Source organism: Musa acuminata, chromosome BXJ2-4 (genome assembly GCF_036884655.1).
Source record: "Musa acuminata AAA Group cultivar baxijiao chromosome BXJ2-4, Cavendish_Baxijiao_AAA, whole genome shotgun sequence".
Lineage (NCBI taxonomy): Eukaryota > Viridiplantae > Streptophyta > Magnoliopsida > Zingiberales > Musaceae > Musa > Musa acuminata.
In genome coordinates, this window is record NC_088341.1 from 2,226,176 (window position 1) to 2,252,080 (window position 25,905).

General features: G+C 42.2%; 5 protein-coding genes and 1 long non-coding RNA gene across 8 annotated transcripts; 2 read left to right on the top strand and 4 right to left on the bottom strand.

The window, feature by feature from the left end:
- The first annotated feature begins 3,302 nt into the window (after window positions 1–3,302).
- Window positions 3,303–5,578, top strand: LOC135609440 (probable membrane-associated kinase regulator 2). The gene is made up of 3 exons (XM_065102729.1): window positions 3,303–3,575; window positions 3,781–5,144; window positions 5,236–5,578. Exons 2-3 carry the CDS (start codon window positions 4,055–4,057, stop codon window positions 5,313–5,315), a joined length of 1,170 nt encoding a protein of 389 aa, XP_064958801.1. The 5' UTR covers window positions 3,303–3,575; window positions 3,781–4,054; the 3' UTR covers window positions 5,316–5,578.
- A 2,040-nt stretch (window positions 5,579–7,618) lies between these two features.
- LOC103980242 (ras-related protein RIC2) lies at window positions 7,619–11,205 on the bottom strand. The gene is made up of 2 exons (XM_009396569.2): window positions 10,857–11,205; window positions 7,619–8,217 (listed from the first exon to the last, which is right to left on the bottom strand). The coding sequence occupies exons 1-2, from the start codon at window positions 11,075–11,077 to the stop codon at window positions 7,785–7,787; spliced, it is 654 nt and encodes a 217-aa protein (XP_009394844.1). The 5' UTR covers window positions 11,078–11,205; the 3' UTR covers window positions 7,619–7,784.
- Window positions 11,206–15,804: 4,599 nt separating this feature from the next.
- LOC135609441 (trifunctional UDP-glucose 4,6-dehydratase/UDP-4-keto-6-deoxy-D-glucose 3,5-epimerase/UDP-4-keto-L-rhamnose-reductase RHM1-like) lies at window positions 15,805–18,953 on the bottom strand. Of its 3 annotated transcripts, none has more exons than XM_065102731.1 (3): window positions 18,615–18,953; window positions 16,648–18,218; window positions 15,805–16,554 (listed from the first exon to the last, which is right to left on the bottom strand). In XM_065102731.1, exons 2-3 carry the CDS (start codon window positions 18,211–18,213, stop codon window positions 16,102–16,104), a joined length of 2,019 nt encoding a protein of 672 aa, XP_064958803.1. In that variant the 5' UTR covers window positions 18,214–18,218; window positions 18,615–18,953; the 3' UTR covers window positions 15,805–16,101. The 3 variants fall into 3 exon arrangements, with proteins under 3 accessions (XP_064958803.1, XP_064958805.1, XP_064958804.1); XM_065102733.1 differs by having other exon boundaries at window positions 16,648–18,213; window positions 18,615–18,935; XM_065102732.1 differs by lacking the exon at window positions 18,615–18,953 and having other exon boundaries at window positions 16,648–18,569.
- A 236-nt stretch (window positions 18,954–19,189) lies between these two features.
- LOC135609442 (protodermal factor 1-like) lies at window positions 19,190–20,314 on the bottom strand. The gene is made up of 3 exons (XM_065102734.1): window positions 20,094–20,314; window positions 19,736–20,009; window positions 19,190–19,667 (listed from the first exon to the last, which is right to left on the bottom strand). The coding sequence occupies exons 1-3, from the start codon at window positions 20,254–20,256 to the stop codon at window positions 19,343–19,345; spliced, it is 762 nt and encodes a 253-aa protein (XP_064958806.1). The 5' UTR covers window positions 20,257–20,314; the 3' UTR covers window positions 19,190–19,342.
- Window positions 20,315–23,116: 2,802 nt separating this feature from the next.
- On the top strand, window positions 23,117–24,418 carry LOC135609444 (VQ motif-containing protein 4-like). Its single transcript, XM_065102736.1, has 2 exons — window positions 23,117–23,271; window positions 23,359–24,418. Exon 2 carries the CDS (start codon window positions 23,371–23,373, stop codon window positions 24,148–24,150), a length of 780 nt encoding a protein of 259 aa, XP_064958808.1. The 5' UTR covers window positions 23,117–23,271; window positions 23,359–23,370; the 3' UTR covers window positions 24,151–24,418.
- Window positions 24,419–25,003: 585 nt separating this feature from the next.
- LOC135609445 (uncharacterized) lies at window positions 25,004–25,790 on the bottom strand. Its single transcript, XR_010485787.1, has 2 exons — window positions 25,574–25,790; window positions 25,004–25,462 (listed from the first exon to the last, which is right to left on the bottom strand). It is a non-coding gene; the product is annotated as an uncharacterized LOC135609445 (long non-coding RNA).
- Between the last annotated feature and the right edge of the window lie 115 nt (window positions 25,791–25,905).

Here is a 25,905-nt window from a genome sequence, read left to right on the forward strand (position 1 = left end):
ACGCAAAACGACACATGCGTCCATCTGCGCATAGCAGAGTTATTTTCTTGGGTGAATTTTTGGAGAAAAAAAAAAAATTTTAATTAATTTTTTAAATCCTTTAATTTTAAAATTTTTTGATAGATAACTTCTAGCTGTGTAAAAATATTATTTATCACTCAAAATTTTAAAAATTTTTTATCGATAATCTTTGTAAAAACTCCAATCCTAATCGTACCTTAGCCTTCATGATTATTATTATTATAGATCCTATTGATTTTTGTTAGATTCGTTTTTTTTTCTTTTTTTAAATTTCTCTTCCTTTTTTCTCGTCGATGAACATCGGTGCAAAGGTCGACGAATGACCCCTCATTCTTTACGTAAGGGTTGTAGTCGACTACGACGAAAACTAACAAGTGAGCGATAGACCGTGAGCAAGAGCTAACGGGTGAGAAGGTTTGACCAATAAGGCAAAGATAGTGTGGTCAACAAGGGTAAAATGATCATTTTTTTAAAAAATATATTGAGAAATTTTTTTAAAAAATTAGGGTGCTATTTAAAAATTTTAGTTTTCTTCGAGAATGCATCCTATTTTATTTCAGTATTTAGTGCAGGAATATACAAAGGAACATGACAAAAAATAAAAATCAAAAGGTAAAAGACAAAAAATATATTATAAACCTAAGAAATAGTTTAAGCATAATGACACTTTAAATCAACAAGTTAAAAGGAATTTGCTTTTGAAAAGAAAAGTGACAGTGGTAGAGGTAGTGCTTCAAAAAGAACGAATGATTGGAGAAGCGTGGGAATTTTACATGTGGAAAGCATCCAAAGACATTAGACAAATCCAGCAATCCACGAAGAAGAAAAGTCAACAGTCAAGCACATAAGGCACTTCGTTTGGAACGTACAAAAAGCCAACCAATAAAGGTGACTGAGAAAGAAGCCAATCGATGAGATGGTTAAGTACGACTAATCCATCTCTTAGCTGTTACTATCACCAATATAATTTTCATTTATATTCTTTGAATTTTTTGACATTCACACCAACATACGATATTTTATGTTAATTTCTAAAAATCAGATAAGTTCATTTCGTAGGTTATCGTATGCTTAATCAAGTAGCTAAATAAATTTAACCCAAGCTAAAGCTAATCCGGAATATAGATATGAGACATACTTAATCTAGATGGAGAGTTGGAACCTCGGTGATAAATTGACTAATCATCAACATCAAACCGATAACAACGATCGTATAATATGTGTTAGTGCAAGTAATTTATTATGCTACAAAGGCATTGTGAATATAGTTCAACTATAAGCTATACGAAAAAGATGCTACATGTACAAGGAGACATTAAAATTTCTCGATGGGACATCATATCACCACCGACGGACCAGAAAGTTATGATGCACAACATTTGATTATAATTATAAGTATGACAACACTGTTGTTGGAACTTAAACATGTGAGAGATTGAACGATTTCTTTTAGTGTACATGAAAGCTTGGTTAGGTGGTGACAAACATATGGAACGCTATCAACCCTATATGTGTCATCAATTAAAATTAACATCCTATGACATATATAGACTTGTATTGTCAATTCAAAATTTATTTAATACATGCTTGGGTTAAAAAAAACATGTCAATTTAATATTCATGTATAAAATCCTTTCATCTATCCTCACATATAATATAAATATAGGTCAGAAATCGGTATTGTGAAAGTAAAATAAAAATAAATTTAAAATATAAATTATTATTATTTATCTTTTAGAAAGAGTTCATCTTCTCTCGTATAAAGGAGGCTCTTGTTTTATCATTTTTAAGATAGTGAAAGATTGAGGAATGTATTTTTTGAGAAAAGGACCCCATGGTGAGATAAGATCCTTTATTATAGTATAATTAATTTTGGATTATATTTAAAAATTTTAAAAATTTATGATGATAATCGATTTATGATGTTTGAATGATTATTTGACTTATAATAATCACTTACGCTTAAAATTTTTTAAAATTAATTTAATTATTAATTTTTTTTATTTTTAGATTACATAATAGTTCTAATTTATTTAATTAGACATATCTATATTTCAAGAATTATGTATGAATTTTTATAATTTAGTTAGTTTTAAATTTAAGATCATAAATTTAAATTATTTTATTCATAAATTTGAACTACTTTTTAATACAAAAAATATTAAAATATAATTTAATAAGAAAGGTTGGGGGTCTAACTTGAATTAAGTTGATTGATATTTTTGTGGTTTGCAAACTTCTAAAACATTCCAAAAAGTTGGTAAGTATAGATAAAATGAGATAGACTTAAAAGAATAATCTTACATCACTAATAATTGAAAGAGTTATGTTACGTATACTAAGTTTGGCATATAATATAATGATTTTAATTGATATTTAACATAAGTTAATTTTGACCGATTCCACTAAGGCTTATTATTACTAGACTTTTGCATAGTGTCAGTGTGGATAAAATTTAATGATCAAAGTTTTAAAGAAGTGTTTTTTATATATAATTTGATCGTACTTTTCTTTCTTTTTTCTATTGTTATTTTTCTTTCTCTTGCGTGTGTGTGTGAGAGATGGGGGTAATGGTGGGCTCATTGCTAAATTGATTGTGGCGTGATGCTCTGATGAGACCTTTTCAAAAGGAGTTGATGAGCATATGACTACGTTCTTTCTGGTCTCATAGTTTCTTTAATGTATACTCCCACCCCATTTCCATATCCCTCCTGTATTCAATTCCTATCACTTGGTTTCCATAGTTAATGTTGATCCCCACAGGGACAAGCAGCCCTTGTGGTGAAACTCCCTATAGACTTGACCTGAGGTTCACTTTGACTCAGTCCATGTAATCTCTCTCTCTCTTTCTTTCTCCCACAGAGGCCTGCAGCATTGGATTTCTCCGTGAAGCTGCATCGAACTGTTGTTGGTGGAGTCTGCTTTTAATTACAAGCTCGAATACACATGAGAAGCAATCCATATTCTCTGCTGCTTTCTTCCATCCAACATACATACTGTACGCATGTATATCCATATGATCTCAGTACTAAGAGACAGCGCCGCTGTCCCCAACAACTCATTAAAGAAAGAAGCAGCCCATTGCTCTTCATCATCATCGTCGTCATCATCATTCCTTCAGTGGCTTCACCTGAGTGTGCGCTAATCGTACCAAAACCTGAAACTGGAGATCAGTGGCATGATGATAACATCTGCGGCTTCCCTGCCATCATTCCTCATCCACCCCGAAAAGAAAAGAGAAGAAGAAGGAGAAGAAGAAGAAGAAGGATAAGAAGAAAGCTGCAAAGCAACCCCTCCCCCTCCCCCCACCCCACTCCACCACTGCATACGGACGCTCCGCCGCTCCACTTTGGCCGAAGCTTCCTGCGGCACATGCATCACACCCAGATCAGATCATCATCACCCATTTCCAAGAACAACTCCCGCTTCCCCACCCTCCCTTTCTTTCCGTCTTCTTTTGCTCACACCACCTTTAGCGCACGCGACGAGAAGGCCGATCGACCTCCCTGCCCTGCCCTCTCTCCATAATCTATGTTTTCGCTCATCAGGCTCAGGTACGAACCAGAAGATTTAGTATTCGAACGCCGCTTTGTCATCTCCTCCCCGTACAGATTCGTTTAGATACGTGTAGATGGAGCTTAAATCCTAACATGATTTCTGAGATCCTGTCGTTCTTGTTATCGTTACCTTCTCCTACGGTACGATTCCATTTTTTTCGCTTTAAGATTTGGACACGCTTGTGATTTGATCTCATCGTAGTCGTCTTTTGGAGGAGAAATGAAGGGTGGATGATGTTGGCGTATAGAAACTTCTCTGAGAGCGTTCTGACATGTGCTCAGTAGACCTCCGGCTCAAGTCAAAGAAAGGTTCCAATTTTTTGGTCCTCCGTGGAAACTGCGACGCGACCGCTACTATTACCGCTGTTGCTTGCGGCACAAAGGCAGGCGACTCCCCCTTCGCGTGACCTTCTCGGAGCCAAACCCCCATAAAAGCCTTGGAGAAACACCTCACACAAGTCACACAGGCAGGCTGCATGGAGCTCCTCAGACTGCTCACACATGGTAAGCCCGGTGGCGGAGGCGCCGTCACTACGATCACCACCAACGTCCGCGATCAAGACTTTAACGACGGCGTCCCCGGCGGCAGTGATGACGATGGGCCCTTCTTCGACATTGAGTTCGCCGTGCCACTGCGGGGGGACGAGGTCCTCAGGCGGGAGAAGCGGCGGTTTTCCTCCAACGCGGGCAAGACGGCGGAGGAGGGGTTCGGCCTCACAGCGTCCCCGGACGGCGGCAGCCTCCGGCGCGACCCTGTCCCCTCAATCTTAACTTCCGACGGCCTTTTCTTTGAGCTGGTCCCGCTCGGGCCTTCTTCGTTGAGGGACTTCGATGCCTCCGAGCTGCCCAAGTCGTCCAAGCCTCAAGCCCCTGCCTTCCTCCTCAAATCTGCTGCCAGGTTCCGCGTCTTTAAGCTGGGCTTTCACAGGAGGTCGAAGTCGACGTCGTCGGAGCTCAACCCCGGCGCCTCACCCGCTACGTCGTCAGCGTCCCCAAAGCAGCAGCACCAAAACAAATTCTTTGTCAAGTTCAAGGTGGAGGAGGTGTCGCTGGCGTCGCTCTTCACCAGGAACAACAGCTGGAGGAGCTCCAGCAGCAGCAGATCTGTGCGGCATTACGCCGACGACGATTTGCCGGCGTCGGACGAGAGGAAGCTCCCCAGAGACGTGCTCCGCAGGTGTCTTAGCAAAATTAAGCCGCTTTACATCAGGATCTCGAGGCGGTACGGCGAGAAGCTCCGGTTCTCCGGGCCGCGGAGCTCCGGCGGGGCCGGGAAGGTTCGGCCGGCCTGGGAGGGCGGAGAGGCGGGTGGGGGAGGTGACCAGCTGAAAGAGCCGGCTTCAGCCGCGACAAGCTTCAAGGGATCCCTAAAGTCGCAAGACGTGAACCTCCCGGCGGGGAGGAAGGTGGCGTACCGGAGCCTAAGAAAGAGCCGGTCGGCATCGGCGGCCGTCGCATCGGTCCGATCGCCAACACTGGCGCCCGAGAGGCGGGACGACTCGCTCCTGGAACAGCAAGACGGGATTCAGAGCGCCATCGCCCACTGCAAGCGATCCTTCAACAGAGGTACGAACGATCGCTTCCGGTTCCGGTCACACTCGGTGCACAGTACACATAAAACCTATTCTAACGACGACCGGGTCAACTCGGTGTGCAGATTCGGAGTCGCCGCTGACGCGATCAAGGAGCGATCCCGGAGAGGGGAGATCGGCGGAAGCAATCGTCAGCAAAGTTTGATCATTTCTGTTTGGATTCTTATCAGAACTGATGTCGAAATCAAAATGCATAGAGAAGGATCGAACAGTGATGTTCGATTGGCAGAGCTCTTTCGGATCTGTCTGTGTTGGGAGGAGGGAGCTGAAAGAACTCTTTTAGCTTTTGTGAGTTTGTCGTGTCTCTGTTGCTTCATTTGTAGATACTGTTCGACGAAATGCGTCATGTAATATTACTTGTAATTGAATCCACTGGAAGATTTCTTAAAGAAACATCAAGGAGGGGGAGGAGGAGGCGAGTGCTGCGGAGTCACGTCGCAGAATGATGGCGAGGAGGAAGAAGACAGAGAAGGTTGAGAAGAGAAAGAGTTGGATGATTGCAGGGTGTTGGAAATGGTGCCTTCTTTTTGTTATTTTATGTAATGCTGCAGCTTTCTTTTTCTTACATTTTGGGCTCTACTTCCTTTCTCTTTTGGCCATTCTCTCTCTCTCTCTCTCTCTCTCTCTTTGTTAGAGGGTGAGTTAGGTTTGATCATCCGGAACACCAAGTAGGCGTGTAAAGACAAAGACCAAAACAGTAAAAGCTTTGACTCCTGAAAAGAAAAGCCAATTGCCTGTAGCTCCACTGCTGCCTTTTTCTTTCAACCTTTGTTTAGCGAAAGATTACTACTCTCTCTCTCTCTCTCTCTATCTTCTCTTGAGTCTCTTTCTCCGTCTCATCCAAAAGAATCTTGAGAGAGAGAGAGAGAGAGAGAGAGGGGGATCTGAGCATGGGTGAGAGGGACGGGAAGCGAGAGTGCTCATACTTTGACGGCGTGGTCAGCGGTGACAGCGAATCCGATGCTCTCTTCCTTTGTAAGTGCGGCTTGTCGGATTGCTCGCGCGTGATCCGCTGATGCAAATGGAAGGTGAAAGACCGGAGGATCCTATGATCACCAGTGTCTCAGTCCCGACACTTCCGAGTCATTCTTTTGCTATTTAGTCATAGCTTTTGCTGCCATGCTTAGTTTAGTGGAGAGAATCCACACAGTATCTTTGTCTCTACGACCACCAGAATTGGGTGCAGCAATCAGAATTTACAACACAAACGAATAAACATATAGACCCTGAAACAAATTAACCTGATATCATATCATAAATTAACTTCCAACACTTGGACTGAACACATTGTGTGATGAGAAACCTTGGTGAACATCTGATAATTAGCTTCTGAAATTTCACCTCATGCTCTCAAGTGGCAAAATTGCATGGGATCCAAGGGATGCATATAAGAAGGAAAATAATGCCAATTATATTTACAAGTAATATTATTAGGACTTGATCCAACCTTTTTTAACAATAGTTTGAACTACTAACCTTAAATGTAAGAGTACAAGTTGATAACAATATATACATCATATTTTTATAAATTAATTTAAATCTTTATCTATTTTCAATGCGAGAATAAACTCGGGATGTCGTATTCTTCCATTATTTAAGAACTTAAAATCCTCATAATGGATTAATATAACCTAAAATCAAATCTAATAAGATAGCTGACACATTAATTTGTTGAATCTAAATCAATGCCCCAAGATTATGATGCTAAACTAATAATAATACACTCAGGATGAAAGTTTATGAAAAAACCATTTAGGAATTTACAGTGTAGTATGGTCGGGTTATGGACTAACACATGTTGTCTTCCTAATTTCCACAGTTTTCTTTTACCATGTCACTCATGAAAAAAGGATTTTGGACTTCACTCATGACAACATCACCTTCAGATTGTATGAAATGTTCAAATACAACTCCATTGACCACAACTTCATGCTTCTAATATCACAATGTAAAATTTGTTCGCTTTATATCGGAAGAAAAGCATCAGATTCAAATAGAAAAAAAAAAAAAAAAAAAACATACTCTGAGAATGATCAGTAATCTCCAACTTCCACAAATTTATCTAAAGATTTATGATGTGGTATTGATTATTCTTCTCTTATGCACTTCACCTATGTTGTTCCCAAAATCCACCACAACAATCTCATTTCTACAACCTATATTGCATTCAACCCTTCACATATTCGTATCAAACACAAAGATCTCTGTTTGTGTTAGCATAAAGAATTATTCTAAAACTAACTGTTTCATGCTAACAAGTGAGACTAAATGTCAACAGTTTTGTCGATTCCAGGATTTTCAAATTGCCACAATGAGAAACTACACAAAATTCATGGATGCTTAAGTTTGCACCAACTGTATGAAAAATGCTTGGTTGATGATTTCATTCATCAAACTGAACAACAGTGTGAATCTTAACCTTCTTAATCTCTCTTCAGTATCGATCACTGGAACAATCCGATAAAGCATTCCATGTTGATTTCCAAAACAACACAATAGAGTGATACAAAAATAATAGTCTAAATTTCAAAGAAAGGAACAGATCCAGGGTTACATGGAAAGAAGTACAACAGGCATCAAGAACAGAAAGTAGCAGTGGCAACACAACAGTTACCTAACTGGAGCAGCAGCCAACTCTTTTAAGCGCAGAAACATCATCTTTCACATTTATTCTCTCTCCCTTACTGGGGACAGTAGATGTTGCATCATCACCTGCCTCGACAGCCTTCTTGCTCACGATGCGGTAAATTTGAGTCAAAACCTCTGCAAATGCATTCTCCACATTTGTTGCTTCTAGTGCAGAAGTCTCCATGAAATAGAGTGATTCCCTCTCTGCATAAGCCTCACCATCTTCAGTTGGTACAGCGACAAGGTGACGGAGATCCGACTTGTTCCCAATAAGCATCACAACTATGTTAGGATCTGTATGGCCCCTCAACTCCTTCAGCCAGCGTTCAACATTTTCAAATGTAGCATGCCTTGTAACATCATAGACTAGCAATGCACCTATAGCTCCCCTGTAGTAAGCACTTGTGATGGCACGGTACCTGCAATTAAAGGTAGGATTATGCACCAACCAGCATTTAGTCCAGCTTGTGATGGACAATAGCAAGTTTCATGGTGACTGTCTCTACAAAAGAGCATTCGAAGCAGAAGGAAAAATGTGGACCTTGTAATATGATCTCAACATGGATAGGCAATGCCTATATCACAAAATACTTCCTTCATTACATTTTGTCATGGATATATATCTACTAAAGACTAATGTGTGGCAGACAACAATTATCATGCAGTATGGTACCTATAAAAGTTTGTGCAAGTTACTGTCACGTGGCCTGATGATGTGGGTTCAATACAATGAAGAAATTGTCTCTTTCCATGAATAATTCTAAGCATGCAAATTTCTCAAAGTAGAATACCCATGTGAGATTGACACATAACTTAGATGCAAATAATTTTCACTAATTTTCTTCCTTTTCTCCATGGTAGAAAAAACAAGTTACCAAGAATCTACTAAAAGGATCAGGACCATATATATATATATATATATATGTATATACATATATATATATATATGTATATATGTATATATGTATATAAATGTATATATATATATATATGTATATACATATATATATATATACATATATATACATATATATATATATACATATATATACATATATATATATATACATATATATACATATATATATATGTATATACATATATATATAGTGTGTGTGTGTAGCCTGAACCTCTTTTTATGGAGAGTTGACGCTTCCAACATATTGTCAACTAGGGATTAGAAAAGAGACTGGTCTTGCAGGTTACTTCTATTTAAAACAAAAAAACTTATCTTTTACATTAAAGCATTTGAGTCCCTTTAAGGCTTTAAGCAGAGCAAATCTATGAAAGGAAACAACCATGAGCCTGAATAAGGACCATATTCAAGGATTATAACATTCTTCAGCAGAGTAAAAGTATGAAAGGATACAACTGCTGGTAAGGTGTAAAATAAATAAGGGATCCATGGATCAAGCCAGAGAGCAAGAGATATCGGCATTTCTAAGCTGCCGTTAAGCGAACTTATCTATTCTGGGATAGTCCACAAATGTAAGGTGATTAACCTACCTACTAAGGATTTCTGACTCATGTATCTTCAGAACAGCTAATTACATAGGAACTAGAATGAGGACATGGAATGATAAAATAAGGCAGCCACAACTGCAAGATATTGCTTCCAGCCAAATGAGTTCCATTATACTAGACACAAAGTAAACAATTCTCATCACCAGAAGAAAGTAGAAAAATTATAAGAACCTCTATTGAAAAGCAAAACGAGTCTGAACAACTGGCAAGCAAGCATGTATTTCTTGCACATGCACTACCTGCTCGCTATATAAAATGGCTCCAAATTGAAATATACAGAAAATTGAAAAGATGCCATTCTGTAACATGCGAGTTAGAAAATACTCTCATGAGGTAGCCCATAACATCATATAGAAGGTGTTGTTACAACAGTGCATTGAACTAAGGAAATAAATACTATTCACCACATTAAGAAACAATTCAACAACTCATATGGATGGACCTTCATTGAAGTGGGAATCTAGTACGCATGACTGAGAGATAGATGTCTTTTAAGAGAACTAACCGCATCCATTTACAAATTTGATTTAAATAATCAATGCATGGTATTTTAGTTATAACACAATCTCAAAAGGTAGATTACAGCATTCTAATCTGTAGATGGATCACGTTGATTACGTTCTACAAACAATGCAAGGATTTGCGAAAAAAAAAGGAAGATAATTCTTGAGAAAACTTATCACAAGGTATGGCCGTCTAAGAATCACCCAGTAATGTACAAAATTAAACGAAGAATACTAATCTTCAGGTATATTTATTTCTCCATGCAGGAGTAGATTTTTATAGCATTCGTAGTTCCTAGACAGTCATTCGCATATTATGTGCTTATTTCATGGATTTACTAGGGAAGCAATCCACCCCAGATACCAATAAATGCCTTGGTGCTGGAAAATGGACGCTTTTTCGAAGAGCCTTGATGGGTTTGCCAACTTTCTTTCTAGAATTGGAATAGCATGCTCACTAAACTTTAATAACCCATCAGCCAACAGCCAGGCATCCATGGAAACATAAATGTATTTTCCATTTGCGTTATGCATGTATTCCTCGTTTGCTCCTCCCGCATGGCCGAAAGAACCAGGTAGAATCTGGAGATCTGTCAAAGCTGGGACTTTTGCTCTTTCTTCAAGCTCTCTCACAGTTCTAAGATATGCCTCGATAATTAAAATGCCTTTCTTGTGGCGAAAGGCTTAAACTCCAGGAAGACCAACCGATTGAAAATGGCTTAGCTTCCGATCTGGGAATGTCCAAATCCTCGGAGTCCACGACAAGGGAGAAACTTGCGGCCCAATCTCACTATACCCACTTCTCTGGCATCAATAACATGCCCAATCAAGAGAAAAGGAGAATGACCCTATGATTTAGATCTAAGAAGACTTCCTTGTAAGTTCGCCAAAGACCAAGAAGCGAGTACCGCATCGACCCGCAAAACCCCACTTAAAACACCCAAATCCCAACTAAAATCTCACAGACCCTATTCAAAAGAACCTCGGCCGGTATCAAGAAAAGGAACAGCGAAGAAAAGACAAGGACGGACCTCTCCTGGCCGGCGGTGTCCCAGATCTGGGCCTTGACGACCTTGCCGTCGACGGTCAAGCTGCGGGTGGCGAACTCGACGCCGATGGTGGACTTGGACTCGAGGCTGAACTCGTTGCGGGTGAAGCGGGAGAGCAGGTTGGACTTGCCCACCCCGGAGTCGCCGATGAGCACCACCTTGAACAGGTAGTCGTAGTCGTCCTCCGCCCGGTACGCCGCCATCACAAGAACAACAAGAGGAAGAGGAAGAGGAAGAGGCTCGCTGAGACCTTTGGGCGGAGCTCGGATCTAAATCCTTCCCCCGCGGTCTGAAGCGACCTCTTTTTGGCGCTGCTGCGTTGTTGATCTCCAAATTAATCATCAACGAAAGGAAAGCATTAAAAAGGGCCATATTTTTTTCAAAATTAAAATATTAAATTTTTTAATGGATAAATAATTAATTATTTTTTAACAATAAATAAATAACAAAAAAAAATTCACTTGAATTCAGTATTAAAGATTGTCAAATCGGTCTTCATACTTTCAATCTTTAATTACTAGATCTCAAACTAATCAGTATATCAATCTAATCTTTGGTAAGTGAATCGCATATTATATAAATACATATAATAAAATCATCGAAAAACATCAGTTGAAACTTTAAATTGAAACTGATAAGGTATATTTTGGGCCCCGGTCTCACGTCGCAACCAACGTCGCGCCACATCATCACCAGGTAAGCAAGAGGAGTACTCCTATACGTCGAGCTAGGATCCATACCAAGGCATTCCTTGGTACATCTTGTCCTGGAAAGCTTAGGACGACAGCCACACAAAGGTATCTCCTCGTCCGTCGAGGATCGACTGTCGCACCAAACCCGTATACGGTCGACCCTCGTACAGTAGTATAAAAATCCCTGGTAGATATTTGATTAAGAGGGGCAAAAAAAAAGAAAAAAAAGAACCAAGCACTAACTTACTCGTTGAGGACCCAAAGTCGATTACCACCCGACGAGAGCCTTTTGTGCAGGAGAGCGACCACCCCCGAGGAACGATCGTCCCAACCGAGAGACACTAACCAGCATCCCGACGCCAGCATCCCAACCTATGGGTGTGATCGATCTCGGCAACTCGTTTGATCGAGCAAAGACTCTCGACATCGACTCGTGAACCAGGTCGTGCTGGCTCACCAGCCACGACATATTAGTTCACAAACATCAATCTATCATCACAAACTTTTGAATCGATAAATGGATCCGATATATTATCATCTCACCGTACCAATAACATATAAAAAATAATAATAGTAATAATCTTTATTCTTCTTAAATTATATGTATAAATAGGGATTATTGGGATGCCAATTGACAGCAGTTGAGGTGTGATTTAAATCATGTAGCGGTATAATTCTTGTTTGCTGTGGCAATGATAGTGGTGAGAGGCGTACACATGATGGAGTCGTTGGTTGCTATGTTGGTGTCCATCAGAAATGGTACATCTGGACCCACGTGAAAGCCACGTGAGGTCTTCCTCGCCCAATGGATGGGAGGCGATTCAATGTGTCGGTGTGGACATGAGAACTTAGTTAATGCATGTGGAATCCGCATGCGTCCATTTCCATCATTTGGGTGGGAAGTAATCGATGTGGAAACCAAAGGTTTCCATTGGGTTGGTTGGTGGCATTGGATGCGATCCTGGTTGTCCAGCATAGTAGAGATTCAAGATCGATTCTATCTTAATTAAAATATTTTAATCTAGGAGTTGTGACGATTCAAATTGAGATCAAACAGGGCGTGCCTGATAAGATTCTTTCGATGCTTAAATTAGTAAGAGTTCAAAAGATTCGATCAAACATCAAAATTCGAAAACATATTTTGCTGAGAATCTCTTAAGAACATATCTGAAAGTCTTTTATGGTATAATATACGATCGTTATATTGAGATTTTGGTTAATGCTCAAGCACGATTATATATACTATTTATTCATCAATGAGATCGTGAAGTTATATGTTGAATCCAAAGGATATGGAGTAACAACTTGTTGACTCAGATTATTATAAAAATATATCGTTTTGACTTAACGTATCAATCAATTAGGATAATATGTCTTCTAAATGAAAATGATACTGTATTAATATTTGGATTAACCAAAAATAGCAATGTTCCTTTTGCTCACTGCCTGCCTTCTTTAGTATTAACATTGTGGAGCAATTTTATCCTATGGTTGATTTTATTATTGTAGGCTTCCTTGTCTTTGATTTTTTCTAAAGGATCTCTATACTTATATTTCACATATTGATAGTATTTTTTTTTTACTTTCAAAAAATACTAATCATGATTTTAAATTAGATTCGATAGTAATACATTTTGAGCCCTTCACTAGCCTCATATTAAAGTTCATTTATGTTTATTATATATGTGCATCAAGAAAATATGCAATTTCCTCTTGATGTTGCACCGATGACACATCTCCTTGCTACCATGTCAACAAGCAAATGTCTTCTTTTTGGAGTTTTGATGTGCCCATAGTGGAATTCCATTTGTAGCTTTGGGAAGTAAATAAAATGTGTAACTATGAAAATCCATAAGGATTCACTTTCTACTATTTGATTCATTTAAACTGAAATACTTGTTGATTAATTCATGAACAATCTACCTATTATGATTCCCATTAGCATTGAACCCAAAAGAAAGAGAGAGAGAGAGAGAGAGAGAGAAGGGACCCCCTTGGATCATTGATTGCCATAAAGTGAAGTGCCAACTTGATCTGATGTGAATGCTGAGGAGATGTCCCACCACTAGTGAATCTAAAATGATTGCGTCCTCCAAGTCAATGTCCTCCCCAAGACCGGTTGGTAGACCAGCATCCAATTCCCTCTGCCTCAGATATTTCACCTTCATCCAACAAAATGATACACCCTAACAAATGTGATCACTCTCATCATAGCCTATCATGTACAATAGCATTACTCCCAACACCAATAAAAAATTCTACGCGAAGAGATCTAACATTTGGAAGCTCTTTTGTACGCGAAGAGATCTAACATTTGCAATCTTGGGATAAGAGCAGATTCTCAAGACTGCATATACTTTGTAAATGGATAAAAAAACTATTCCTTGGTTCCTTAGATCCACCTTCTCTGATGTTTTGAGTTTGGCTGACGAGGTTAACGTAGTTGAATTTTGTCTTTTGTCGAGGGAAGCAACCTTTTGCCGTGGCTAATGGATTTGTATTGCTTGATCCAATCCCGAGTACGCAGAGTCATCCACGTGGATGCTCGAACGAAGGTGATTGACATTAGGTTCAATCCGAGCTTCGTCTCCAAAATTGATCCGAGGTAGAGCAAGGAGTTGCTCTTCCTCCCCTCGTCGAGTTGTTATTCCTTCCTAGTCAAGTTCCTGTATACATGTCGAAGTCGGGAGGGAGATTTCCGAACTCGATTTCTCCGAAGCCTAAGTCAGTGTTAAGTGGTGTTTGGGAGAGTTTGAGTGTTCGAAGTTTCACCCCTGACGCTAGTCAAGAGGTTGGTTTTTATACTTGTGAACGAAGATCAGTCATACATGGTCTATTAATGATCGTCGATTCCTCGGGTGCTCGGCTCATACCTTCCGTGAGGGTACCAATCGACCTGCATGGATCGATATTATGCGACACCGTTCCGAGTTTTCTGGAGCAACTATGTACTATTCGATGTTGTCTTGTACAGCTTCGACAACACGAGAACAAGCAGAAGAATTATCAAATACCCAATCTAATTTAGTAGATATAGTATATTTATCAGGTATATTTAGATTAAAAAAATACCCAATCTAATCTAATGTTTTTTACCCAAATCTAATCTAATCTAATCTAATCAAATACCCAATCTAATCTAATGTTTTTTACCACGAGTAATGTTTTTTACCACGAGTAGGACCATGTCTATTATTACATCAGGTATATTTAGATTAAAAAAATCATTAAAAGTCTTTAATAAAATCATTAAAAACATTAAAAAAAAATTGTCTACCACCTAATTTATCATGTGAATGTAAAATATAATAAAAGTCTTTCATAATACACCAAGGTATATCAGAATGATTTAAAGTAGAGAATATTGTGGTAAAAAAAATAGAGATACTAGCATAAACATTGGTAGGGCCATATGACTTATCACATTTGGATCTGCCTTCAATCTTTTGGAAAGGATGTGAGGAGATGCTTCGGAAGCCAACATCATCGTATGATGTTGCTCCTGTCTGTCTCTAGTATCGATATCATCGTTGGAGATTTACGTTAGGATGAACATCGTTGAATTCTAATCCAAGGTCCAAATGTTAGATTTATATTCTTTAGAGGTACGAGGACATTGATCAATCTTGTGGCTAAGTCGTCCATAATGATAACATTTTAAAAAATTTTAAAGCATTAGAATATAAATAAAAATAAAATAAGAATAAGTTATCTTCCATCTAATGTCTTAGTTCAAAACATTATGTTGTTTTCTAATGTCTTAGTTCAAAACATTAACATGATGACTGATTCCTTATCCTATTGAGTCTTGACCACTAGCCTACCATCAAATTCTCGTCATTTTTAATATTAGACTGATTTGATACCATGTATTTATGATGATGCATAAGCATATTGAGCTTGAACTACTAACATCAAACAATTTAAACTTAAATTGATAACAATACACTCCACAAATTATTATAGCCTAATAAGAGGGGTCCTCAGTATGAAAACTCCATGACTACAGCAAAATTATCACAAATCTGCAGTATAATGGGTCAATTATATTGAATTTGAGCAAAATCATCGCAATTACATTATATGATTAGTCGCTTACATATTGCAATTGTGCAAAACCATCACAAATACAGAGTTTAATGAGTCAATTACATATCGAAATGTCTAAAATTATATAAAATTCACTTTACATAAACCGTTAATCAGGAAGTCAAGTCCATGACACGAGATTACGGCGATAGCTGATAAGGACATTGGAATATTCTGAAAGAATAATGAGAAAATACATGATAACCAGAACGTGTTTTGTGTAAAACAATAAATGGATGCATTCCGACCTTGGGTGACTAATTGGCCTCTTGCAAAGTGCACCGAAACAAGAACATGGAGAGTAACTAATAAAATTGAAACAAATAGATGCCACCCGCCTAGATAGTCAATCTCTCGATACCAGCTAGTATTAATAATTAAGTGGAATTTAAGGCGCTACTGCTTAGTACAATAGTCTACTTCAACCGCGACCTTGAGTAAGCTTCTCAGTTAGAAAGGACCTTCTTGTTCGGCTCAAAGACATACTTAATAAGCGAATCTTTGATTGAAAGCAACTCAGGAAACTCACGCTTCAACTTTGTGGCATCCATCTCGTTGTTGCTTCGAGGTGCGACTATGACTTTGGCCTGCTCTTCCAGTGTAAAATTAACCCACTTGAAGCTGGGGTCGATGTAGCTCTTGTACATCTCTAGGATCTCGTTGTGGCTCACGGCACCAGGATTGGTGAAGTTCCATATGCCCCTGCAATTCCTCTTTGCCATCTCGATCGATATGGGCAGAAGTTCGTCCAAAACCGTCATGCTATTTGGAATGTTCACAACCTTGTTGTAACGCGTGATTTTTGTGATGAAATTGCGCGGGTTGCTAAGATCAGAAGATATTGGCATCCTGACTCTGAGGGTGCAGACATTTTCATATTCTTTCAGAAGCTCTTCAACCTGCATCATGGAAACTAATACATTAGCTTCGAGGTATATGCATATGACATGAAGTTAAAAGAAGAATGCCATTGAAAGCAAACTAGAAAATACCATTGCTTTAGTCTTCGAATAGAATGAACCGGTAAAATTTGGTTTGTCTTCCTCCTTGAAACCAATGCCTGAGCCCTCCAGGTGTTCAGTGTCATATTCAAATATACAACCTGTGGCATAATTCATCAGTAGCAGCCCATGCTCCCTGCAAACATCTGCTAGCGTCAAGGTTCCCACAACATTTGTGCGAATTGTCTCCTGCTTATGTGACTCACACCAATCAACATTAGGCCTGCCGGTTACACCTGCAGCATTGAAAACATGAGATGGCTTCACATTTTGAATATCCAGTATGAGTTGGGAACGTTCTTCCAGTCGCCCTCTTCCATATTCATACGGTATACCCTGCTTTTCGCATATCATGCCGAGAAGGCCCCCGATCCATCCAGTTTTACCATATATCAAGAACTTCAAATGTGGTTTCTTTGAAGAGGTTCTTGGAGTGGGAACAACCATCCTTTTCTGACTGTTAGTGTTTGCCGACTGAGAAACTGTGACCTTGGTTTCTTCAGCTCCATCGACATGTCTTTCAATACCGGGCATCATCAGCATCCGTGGATGAGGCAACAGAGCACCTGAAACATCTCCCCACCAGTCCGGATTGCTCGTGTACCACTCCATCGTCTTCTTGAGTCCCTGCTCCCATGTGGTCCTCTCCGACCATCCTATGTTCTTCAGCTTCTGATCATCCAAAAAGTACCTCTGGTCATTGAAAGGCCGATTCTCCACAAATTCAATGACCCTATCTGCTTCCAGTGAGAAAAGCTTGCAGACATCCTTTGCCACATCGATCACTCTCCTTTCTTTCGTCGTTCCAATGTTATAAACATGCCCGACTTCTCCTCTGTGAAGAACAACTTCGAATGCCTCCGCCACATCCTCACAGTACAGATAGCTTCTAACATTAGAGCCATCACCATGAATCGGAAGTGGGTGACCCCTCATGGCCAAAAGGATGAATTTTGGAATCAGTTTCTCGGGGAACTGATTCGGCCCGTAGACGTTGTTTCCACGGGTTGTTATCACGGGCAAGCCATATGACCTCCCGTAGGCCATAACAAGCATCTCAGCCCCAGCTTTCGTTGCGGAGTACGGGTTGGTCGGCAGGAGCTGAGATGCCTCATGGTTTCCGACCACAGCATCCTCGTCGGTCTCCCCATAGACCTCATCAGTGCTAACATGGATGAACCTTCTGATCTGCCCAGTGACCTTGCAGGCCTCGAGGAGGACATGAGTGCCATAGATGTTGTTCTTGGTGAACTCAAAGGAGTTACCAAAAGAATTGTCGACATGGGTCTGCGCTGCAAAATGCATGATGGTGTCGATCGACTCGGTGATGAGGAGGTAGTTGACGAGGTCGGCGCTCCCGATGTCGCCCTTGACGAACTTGAAGTTGGGAGAGGAGCGCGAGGGGTTGAGGTTCTTCAGGTTGGAACAGTAATCGAGCTTGTCGAGGACGACGATCTTGTACTCGGGGTAGTTCCGGACGAGGCGGTTGGCGACATGAGACGCGATGAAGCCTGCCGCCCCGGTAATGAGGATGTTCTTCGGATTGTACGCCGCCATCTACTCTGCACAGAAACAGATCACCCGTTGCCCACACAAGTCAGATCCAAGATCTAGAACACACCAAGCAATGACGGAAAGAGGACTACAAATCTTTCGCAGATCCACCAACGGCATCATAAAAGCAAACAGTTTTAGTCGATTCGTAGTCCCAATTCAATCAATCTTCAATTCGCAGACAACAAACAAAATATCAACGAGAATTAACCCAAACAGCAGTAGATCTCCCCCAAAACGATGGAAATCATCCACCATTAGCCAAGATGAGATCTTACTAAACAACCCGGCAACTCATCAAACAAAAACCGTCTCAGATCGTCCCCTCTCCTGTCGCGAAATCCACGAAAACCAAACCCAGATCCGAAGAGCAAGCACCGAGAAAAAGGCGAGAAAAATCGCACCTTTTGCAGAAGAACAGAGCGATCGCTGTAGCGGCAATCCAATGTCAGGATCCGGTAGCAACTCGCAACAGATGGATCCGAAGATAAAGCTCAGGATCTCGAGAGGAGGAAGAGGACGCGGAATTGGGAAGCTTCGTCGCGGAGGAGGAATGCGTGGTGGATTGGTAAGAACGCGGAGAAGGCGGGTGGGAAGACTAGTTCCGACCGGGGACGAGTAAGACGGGGAGGTGTCAATTTATTTCTGGATTACAGGGGAAATCTCTTCTCGTTTCTAAGGGGGAAGGAAGACTAATTAATGAGGGGTTACGGACTAATGGAGAGATTTGAGGAGGACACGGTGGGAATCTTGTGATCTGGTATGAAACATGCGTGCATATATATGCTTATATACGGAGAGAGTTTAGATCTTAGATCTCTGTCTCTTAATTTTGGTTATTTCTAAATTAGATTATGAGGATCTTAACCTTATTTTAATGTCCTGTGACTGTGCTGCTTTCAACAAACATAGGAGGAAATGGGTCACGCGGTGTGCATGAGTCACAACAAGTCCATGACCATCATAAATGGAATTCGTCGACAGTCAAGCATCAGATAAACCATCAGATCACATACTTCCAACATAAGCATGTCCTCAGTGGGACTCCAACCACAACCTACACTACGAAAGCATGCGGCTGCCAAAGAGGAAAGGAAGCAGCAGTACACGAACGATGCTTCTAAATGCCTAGTTAGTGCTTTAGGTGGCCCTCGTTGGCCTTCTTGAACACGCGGGCTTGCGCTGCGGCAGCCTTGTCGGAGACGACCGCCGCGTTGAACGCGTCCCTCACTTGCTGCGTGCTGAACACGAAGCTCTTGTTCGCCAGGGAGTTGAGTAAAGACGCTGTTCCTTCTCGGTAAAGGGCTCCGATCCCGTCGGCGCGCGTGTTGGCCAGTGCCTCCGGCAACCTCAGGCTCCTCCCGAAAGCTGCAGCAGCGGGTGGGCCGAAGAGTTGGCCGACGGTGCCCCAGTAGCCGATCAAGCCCCATATCGCCGCTGAATGTGTTCTCCAGTAACTAGAGAACCACATGATGTTACCGTGAGCTGAAGAAAAGGTAGGCTGAGACTGGAGTAATACGCTTACTCGCAAGTGAAGGGAAAGGTGTTGGGGTCGAAGGGAAGCAGCGGCGTCGCAGGGGGCGAAGGGATCACCGGGTATGTCGGAGTCGTCGGAACGAGAGGAGCAGGAGTGACGGGGCCATATGTTGGACTAGGAGGGGTGGTGACGACGGGGACTGAAGGCGGAGCGTAGTATCCTCCACCACCGTGAGATGGCGTCGGCTGCCTGCGAGACGGTGCACCATGGCCGCTGCCACCGCCACCACGGGACGGGGTCGGGCAAGGAGTCGCATGTGAAGCTGCACCGTGCAAGTCATGAGTCCACTACAACATCAATGTACCATAGAAGAAGGGACAAAAACCATGAGGTCACAGCATTTTACGTGGCGGAGTAGTGTTCGGGTCAGGAGAGTAGTAGTTCTTCCGGTCAACAAAGCCACCCTCAAGCTTCCTACTCGTCGCTGGAGTGACGACTTCCTGGAAGAACAACACCATTAACACAAAACGGACGAGTTCAAGAGTCTTCCCTTTCTTCTCGCTCCCCATGCCGACCGAGCTCAAGAGGTAGAGGAAGGGAAGTCGAGCTCTGTGGAAGTGGGAGAAGCAGTAACTGCGAGCGTATATATACACATGAAAGAGAGAGCTGGAGCGAGAGCAGTGCACACGACCATTAATACAGCAAGCGGAACACAGTAGAGGGTTAGTTGATATGCTGCAGGGTGCATTAATGGCAATTAAGGCTTTGCATGTAGCACAGAAGAAACATTTGAACACGTAGGAAGACGAAGGTTATTTGAATCAACGTAGCTGTGACATAGGTAGGATGACAGAAGCCTGTCGTCCTCTTGGATACATCGCCTTACCCCTCACTCATGTCTCTCACGAGGACTGCTCGCATAGCCAAAGCTTCATACGTATATGGAACATAGACTCGTTAATGGTTGTAGCGTAGAATTAAAGCTTCCCAGGAATAAGATAGTGAGAATAGACTGCATCGGAATGCCAAGAAGGGAAGAAAATAGAAAGAAATCTAACACCTCTCAGCTTTGATACAGATGTACATTCAGTAGTGTTGCGGCTTTACAGATCATATCTCGCTGGATCTTTACTACTCGAGAATCATCATTATTGCATGTTCGTCCGGTTGGAATGTGATGAAAGAGGATTAAGTTGTATTATCGTGACCTTATGGCCCTCCTTTTTTTTTTTTTCTCTAATCCGGTGAACAAATGACGAAATAATTAAGCTTATGTGATAAGGTCATGGTCATGTACATCCTGTGCCATCATAAAAATCATTGATTGCACGAGAGAAATATAGTGATTATTGGAAACTAATCACACGTTGAATTATCGCAACATCCCAATCGTGCCCATCTTGGGACATTGGGCCGGACCCTGGCCCAAATACATCGAGTTAGGACTGAGCCAACATCTTTTCCGACTCAGGCCGGGCCGACACAATCTCGACCAGGCCCATGTCGACACCATCTCGATTTAATAGAAAAGGCCCAATTCCTCTGCGTGATATTCCTCTATTTCACATTATATCGTGTGTAATTTTTGATTAAATTCTGCATAAACTAACATTTTCTTTAATGGATTTTATTTTATTTTTACAAAAATCACAAGCATTTTTAACATTTTGTATGTCGTAAGGGGTATTAAGATCTTTCATATGACGATATAAAGTATGAGATTGTAAGAAAGATTAAAAGTGATTATAATGAATAATGAGTTTGATGAGTCATTGGACATGACTGTGTGATTTGGACGATGCACAACGAGAAGTATATGTGGGAAACGAGAGGTGGATGGGACGGGCACCGTTTACCTGGAAAGCGTACGCGAAGCGCTCTATGACATGGCAGAAACCTTCTCTGCCATTGTCGTGTCTTGTTCCTCCTACAGTGCGATTCCTAGGGGCGTGTTGAGCCAGTAGGTGGATGGCCACCGTCCCTATCTGCCTTCACAAGTCCTTGGATCTTCCCGGAACTCCGCCCTAAACAGTGGAAAAGGGATGAGAGGACCAATCGAGGCTTCCATGTAGCTGTGGAACAGTTGTAGGACTGTGTCTCTGCATGTAGATTTGCAGAACTGGTCATGTTTAATCACAATCTTTCAGAAACTTCATGGTCATGACAGCAGTCTGGATGTTGATTCCTCGAAAGAGAAAGCTCTGTTTGATTCCATATACATGCAGCTCAGTTCTGGTTGGGTTGGTTGTGCCGTCACTGATTGCCAGTAAAAAAAGAGATCGCACACATGAATCCAACTCCTGGATGCAAACAAAGAAAGGGGAGGGATTGGTCAAGAACATCCCGGAGCAAGATGCAGAGTCTTGGGCAAGCCGACAGTGGTGGGTGGCTTACAGCGTGACCCATATCATCCCCCCCTCCTTTTGGGGCTCACAGTTGCCTCATTGACCAGAAGATCTCATAATGCCGAACTCGGAGTAATTAATGGAGCGGACAAGGATACAAATCAGGATGTGGACTTTTGTCACCCTGCTTTTCTGATTGCTGATAAGGATGCTCAACTGATTCGAGCTCGACGAGGTGAGAGAAAGGTTTATGTGAGCCAGACTTAACACTCATCAGCCGTTGCTTCTCTCCTCCACTGCAGATCGAAGAGGATGAATTGCTTGGGAATCCACCAACCCAGATGAATTGCTTGGGGACAAGAAAGCCTGTGTCTTCGAGTCATGAACATGAGTCAAAGGCCTTTCCAGGCGTGGCTTGTCCACATCCCAACAACACATGCAACCACTGCAACCAGAGACGACTTGAGGACAAGCTCAAGTAACCCTGCTACTGCCGCTGTGGTAATGGAGGTGGTTGTGACCACAAAAGCTGTCCATCACCCACTTCCCCGCATGAACCCCCCCTGACTGGTGTTTAGTTGGATAAAACTGACATGGTAAAACATGAGGATTAACGAGCTATCAAATCAATTCAGTGGCTCAGTTCCAAAGTCAAACCACATCTGTTTCTGGCTTCGTGCATGAATGCTTCAAAGTCAAAGCCATTCAGGTGACTAGATTACTCACGTTTCAAACAAGGTTTGCTCATCTACAGCTTGTGGTGAACGGGAAGGTGCACCTTTTCCTTGGCTTTTTTCTCCTCGGTTCTTCTGATGGCGTTTCTCTTTTTGCTTTTCATCGTTGTGGATGTTCCAAATTGACTATCGAGCGAGAAAAAGATGCTAACTTTGGCAACTTTCTGGTGTTACCATATACCATTGACTTTACTTAGCCGAGTATGATTATTTTGCGGGGCCGAAATGATACCACCGCGAGAAGAAGGAGATTTTGGGGATTCCAGCCCCATGGCAGGCAATAGATTACGGTGGACTCGGCGCCGAGCGGCTCTGAAGTCAATGCCGTCTCAGCCTTTCTCTGACTCGGCCAGTCTGCGTGACTTCATCTTCTGCCACAGCAATTTGCCTGGAAACCGTTGGGCATTTTCGAAGAGCCCAACAAGGACAAGCAGGGAGAGAGAGAGAGAGAGAGAGAGAGAGAGAGGGGGGGGGGGGGGGGAGGGGGGAAGACTTTAGCCTTCCGGTCATTTTTCTCGTCATTTCCGGCTTCTTCTTTCCATATACTCTGCACATGCAATCTGTTTGAAAGGCTGGTTCTGCTTTGTTGTAGAGGAGTCTATCAATGGAGAACCATCACCTGCATCTCCAAGACAGAGAAATCCAGTCCGCGCATCCCAACTCCCCCCACTCCACCACCAGTGGCAGCTGCATCAGCAACAACAACGGAGCAACAGCAGCAGCAGCTACTGCTGGTTTAGCTCCTCCGCCACCACCTCTAACTCCGAAACCCCTCTCAAGATCCACCGATTCCAATCCGTACCCCACCACCTTCATCCAGGCTGATACCTCCTCCTTCAAGCAAGTGGTCCAGATGCTGACCGGCTCCGCCGAGACTACCGCGAAGCACGTAGCGTCGGCCGCAGCGCCTGCCAAGAACCCACTTTCGCCGCCGCCAGTTGCCAAGTCCGCCACCGGCCCAAAGAAGCCGGCTTTCAAGCTCTACGAGCGCCGCGGCAGCCTCAAGAATCTCAAGATGATCGGCCCTCTGATACCGACCTTGCTGGGCTCCAACCCCAGCTCCCCCGTGGGCAACGGCAAGCCGTTCTCGCCGTCCCGAAACCAGATGCCAGAGATCTTGTCCCCCAGCGTGTTGGACTTCCCTTCGCTGGCTCTTAGCCCCGTCACACCGCTGATCCCCGACCCCTTCAACCGACCACCGCACCCGAATCCAGCTGCGGGGATGTCAGCCGAGGACCGGGCCATCGCCGAGAAGGGGTTCTACCTGCACCCGTCACCGAGGACCACGCCAAGAGATGCGCAGCCACCGCGACTGTTGCCTCTATTTCCCGTCACCTCGCCGAAAATGTCATCCGCTTCAGCCGCTGCTGGTTCTTCTACCTGATGCTTCGTTTGGTACTCAGAAGACTAGGATGAATTGTGGACTTGGTTTCTTTCCCTTGGTTAATTTAGCTGCTGCTGTCGTTTCTTTGTGTGTGTGGGAGGGAGAAGGCACTGTTGGCGGAAATCTGTCTGCTTCATGTGCAGAAATTTGAGCTCTTTCCATGACCTCGGTTCTTGTGATCTCTCTGTGATGCAAACGGACCAGGGTCTGAGAGCAAAGCAAGCCAAAACCTTGAGTAATAAAAGTTATGAAGTAGAAATTTCAATCATATTTCAGATGATACTTCCGATTGTTGCTCCTGAGAGAAGACGAGAGAGAGAGAGAGCGAGAGACCGAGAGAGAGAAAATTTTATCCATCCCTCTGCAAATTATGTTTCCTCTTCCCTTTCTGCTTTTCTTTTTCCTCTTTGTTTTTGTCAACCTACGATCAAAAGGAAGAATTTTTTGCACAGTGAAAGCGAAAGCATATCCAAATAATTATTGAAGCATCGTAGAATAGGCCATTGGTTCTGGTTGAGGAGTTGATTCCAAGAAATGTCAAGAGGATATCTTCTCCATTCCACACAACTCAGGAAGGAAGAAGGGGCAGGGTGGAGCAAGAAACAACACAAGGGGTGGGGTGGGGGAGGGAGGGAGGACACTTTGCCTTGAGAACCCGTGAATGACCAGGGTTTCCATGGTCAGGGGAGGGAGTACAGTGATGACTGAGGGCTGTACTTGTGCTCACAGCACATGAGACTGGAGGAAGACAATGATCCTCTCCCACACACCCTACCCTTTTGCTCCTGATCAACAGTCTTCACAGCTGCTGCACAAATGATAGCCATTCGAGTCAATAAATAATACGCAAATGTTAATCCTACATAACAATCGATCGATGCCATATTTACTGTAGATGTTAGAATACACACAACTCAGAGCGTTCCCTACTGGTCGATGCACATTTACTGCATGCGTTTATGTCATGCATGAACGAGTCAACTGAGCCCCACTCCAAAGTCATGACGTAGAAATTAACAGGTTGACCAAATCCGTCTTGTAAAAGAAAAGTGGGTAAAGACGACAAACAAACAAATGGAACACAGACCTTGACTCCATCACCCATATCTCTCTCTCTCTCTCTCTCTCTCTCTCTCTCATCACAATTAAATTTAAGATGCTAACTTTGGGCAGTACTCATAGCGCACATAAACAATCTGTATAAGTAGGCAAATGGTATGACAATTTTAACGATGAAGACAAAGTCACATGTGAAGAATCCAACTTTCTCATCTGAAATCTCAAATCAAATACCAAATCCAAAGACCTGAAACTGCAAGGAAGGCCACCAGTGAGACCCAGTCTTTGTAAGGGACAATCAAGTCCTCCTGTTACCAGCTGTTAAGCTTATAGCGTACACACAAAAAGAAAAAATTGGTGGTACCTTCCTTGAGTAGCCCCATGTGACGCTTAATTCCACAAGATGCTGCATTCCGGGTCTGAATCGACCCGCTGTATCAGTTCATGAAATTAGTGAGCTTGAAATCAAGGAATGCAGATGATACTATGATTTAGAGAAACAAAAATGCATTAGCAGATATTCCATTTGCCTTGTTTTCTACTATATCATATGACACGAACTACATTAACCAATTAAAGAAACCCACCCCCCACCATAGAAGAAGGATCAGTCTTCACATCAAGTCCAGTACCTGACCTGCCAAAACAATTTCAACAAAAGCTAAGCTAAGGGCCTGAAACCCCCTAGTAAATTAC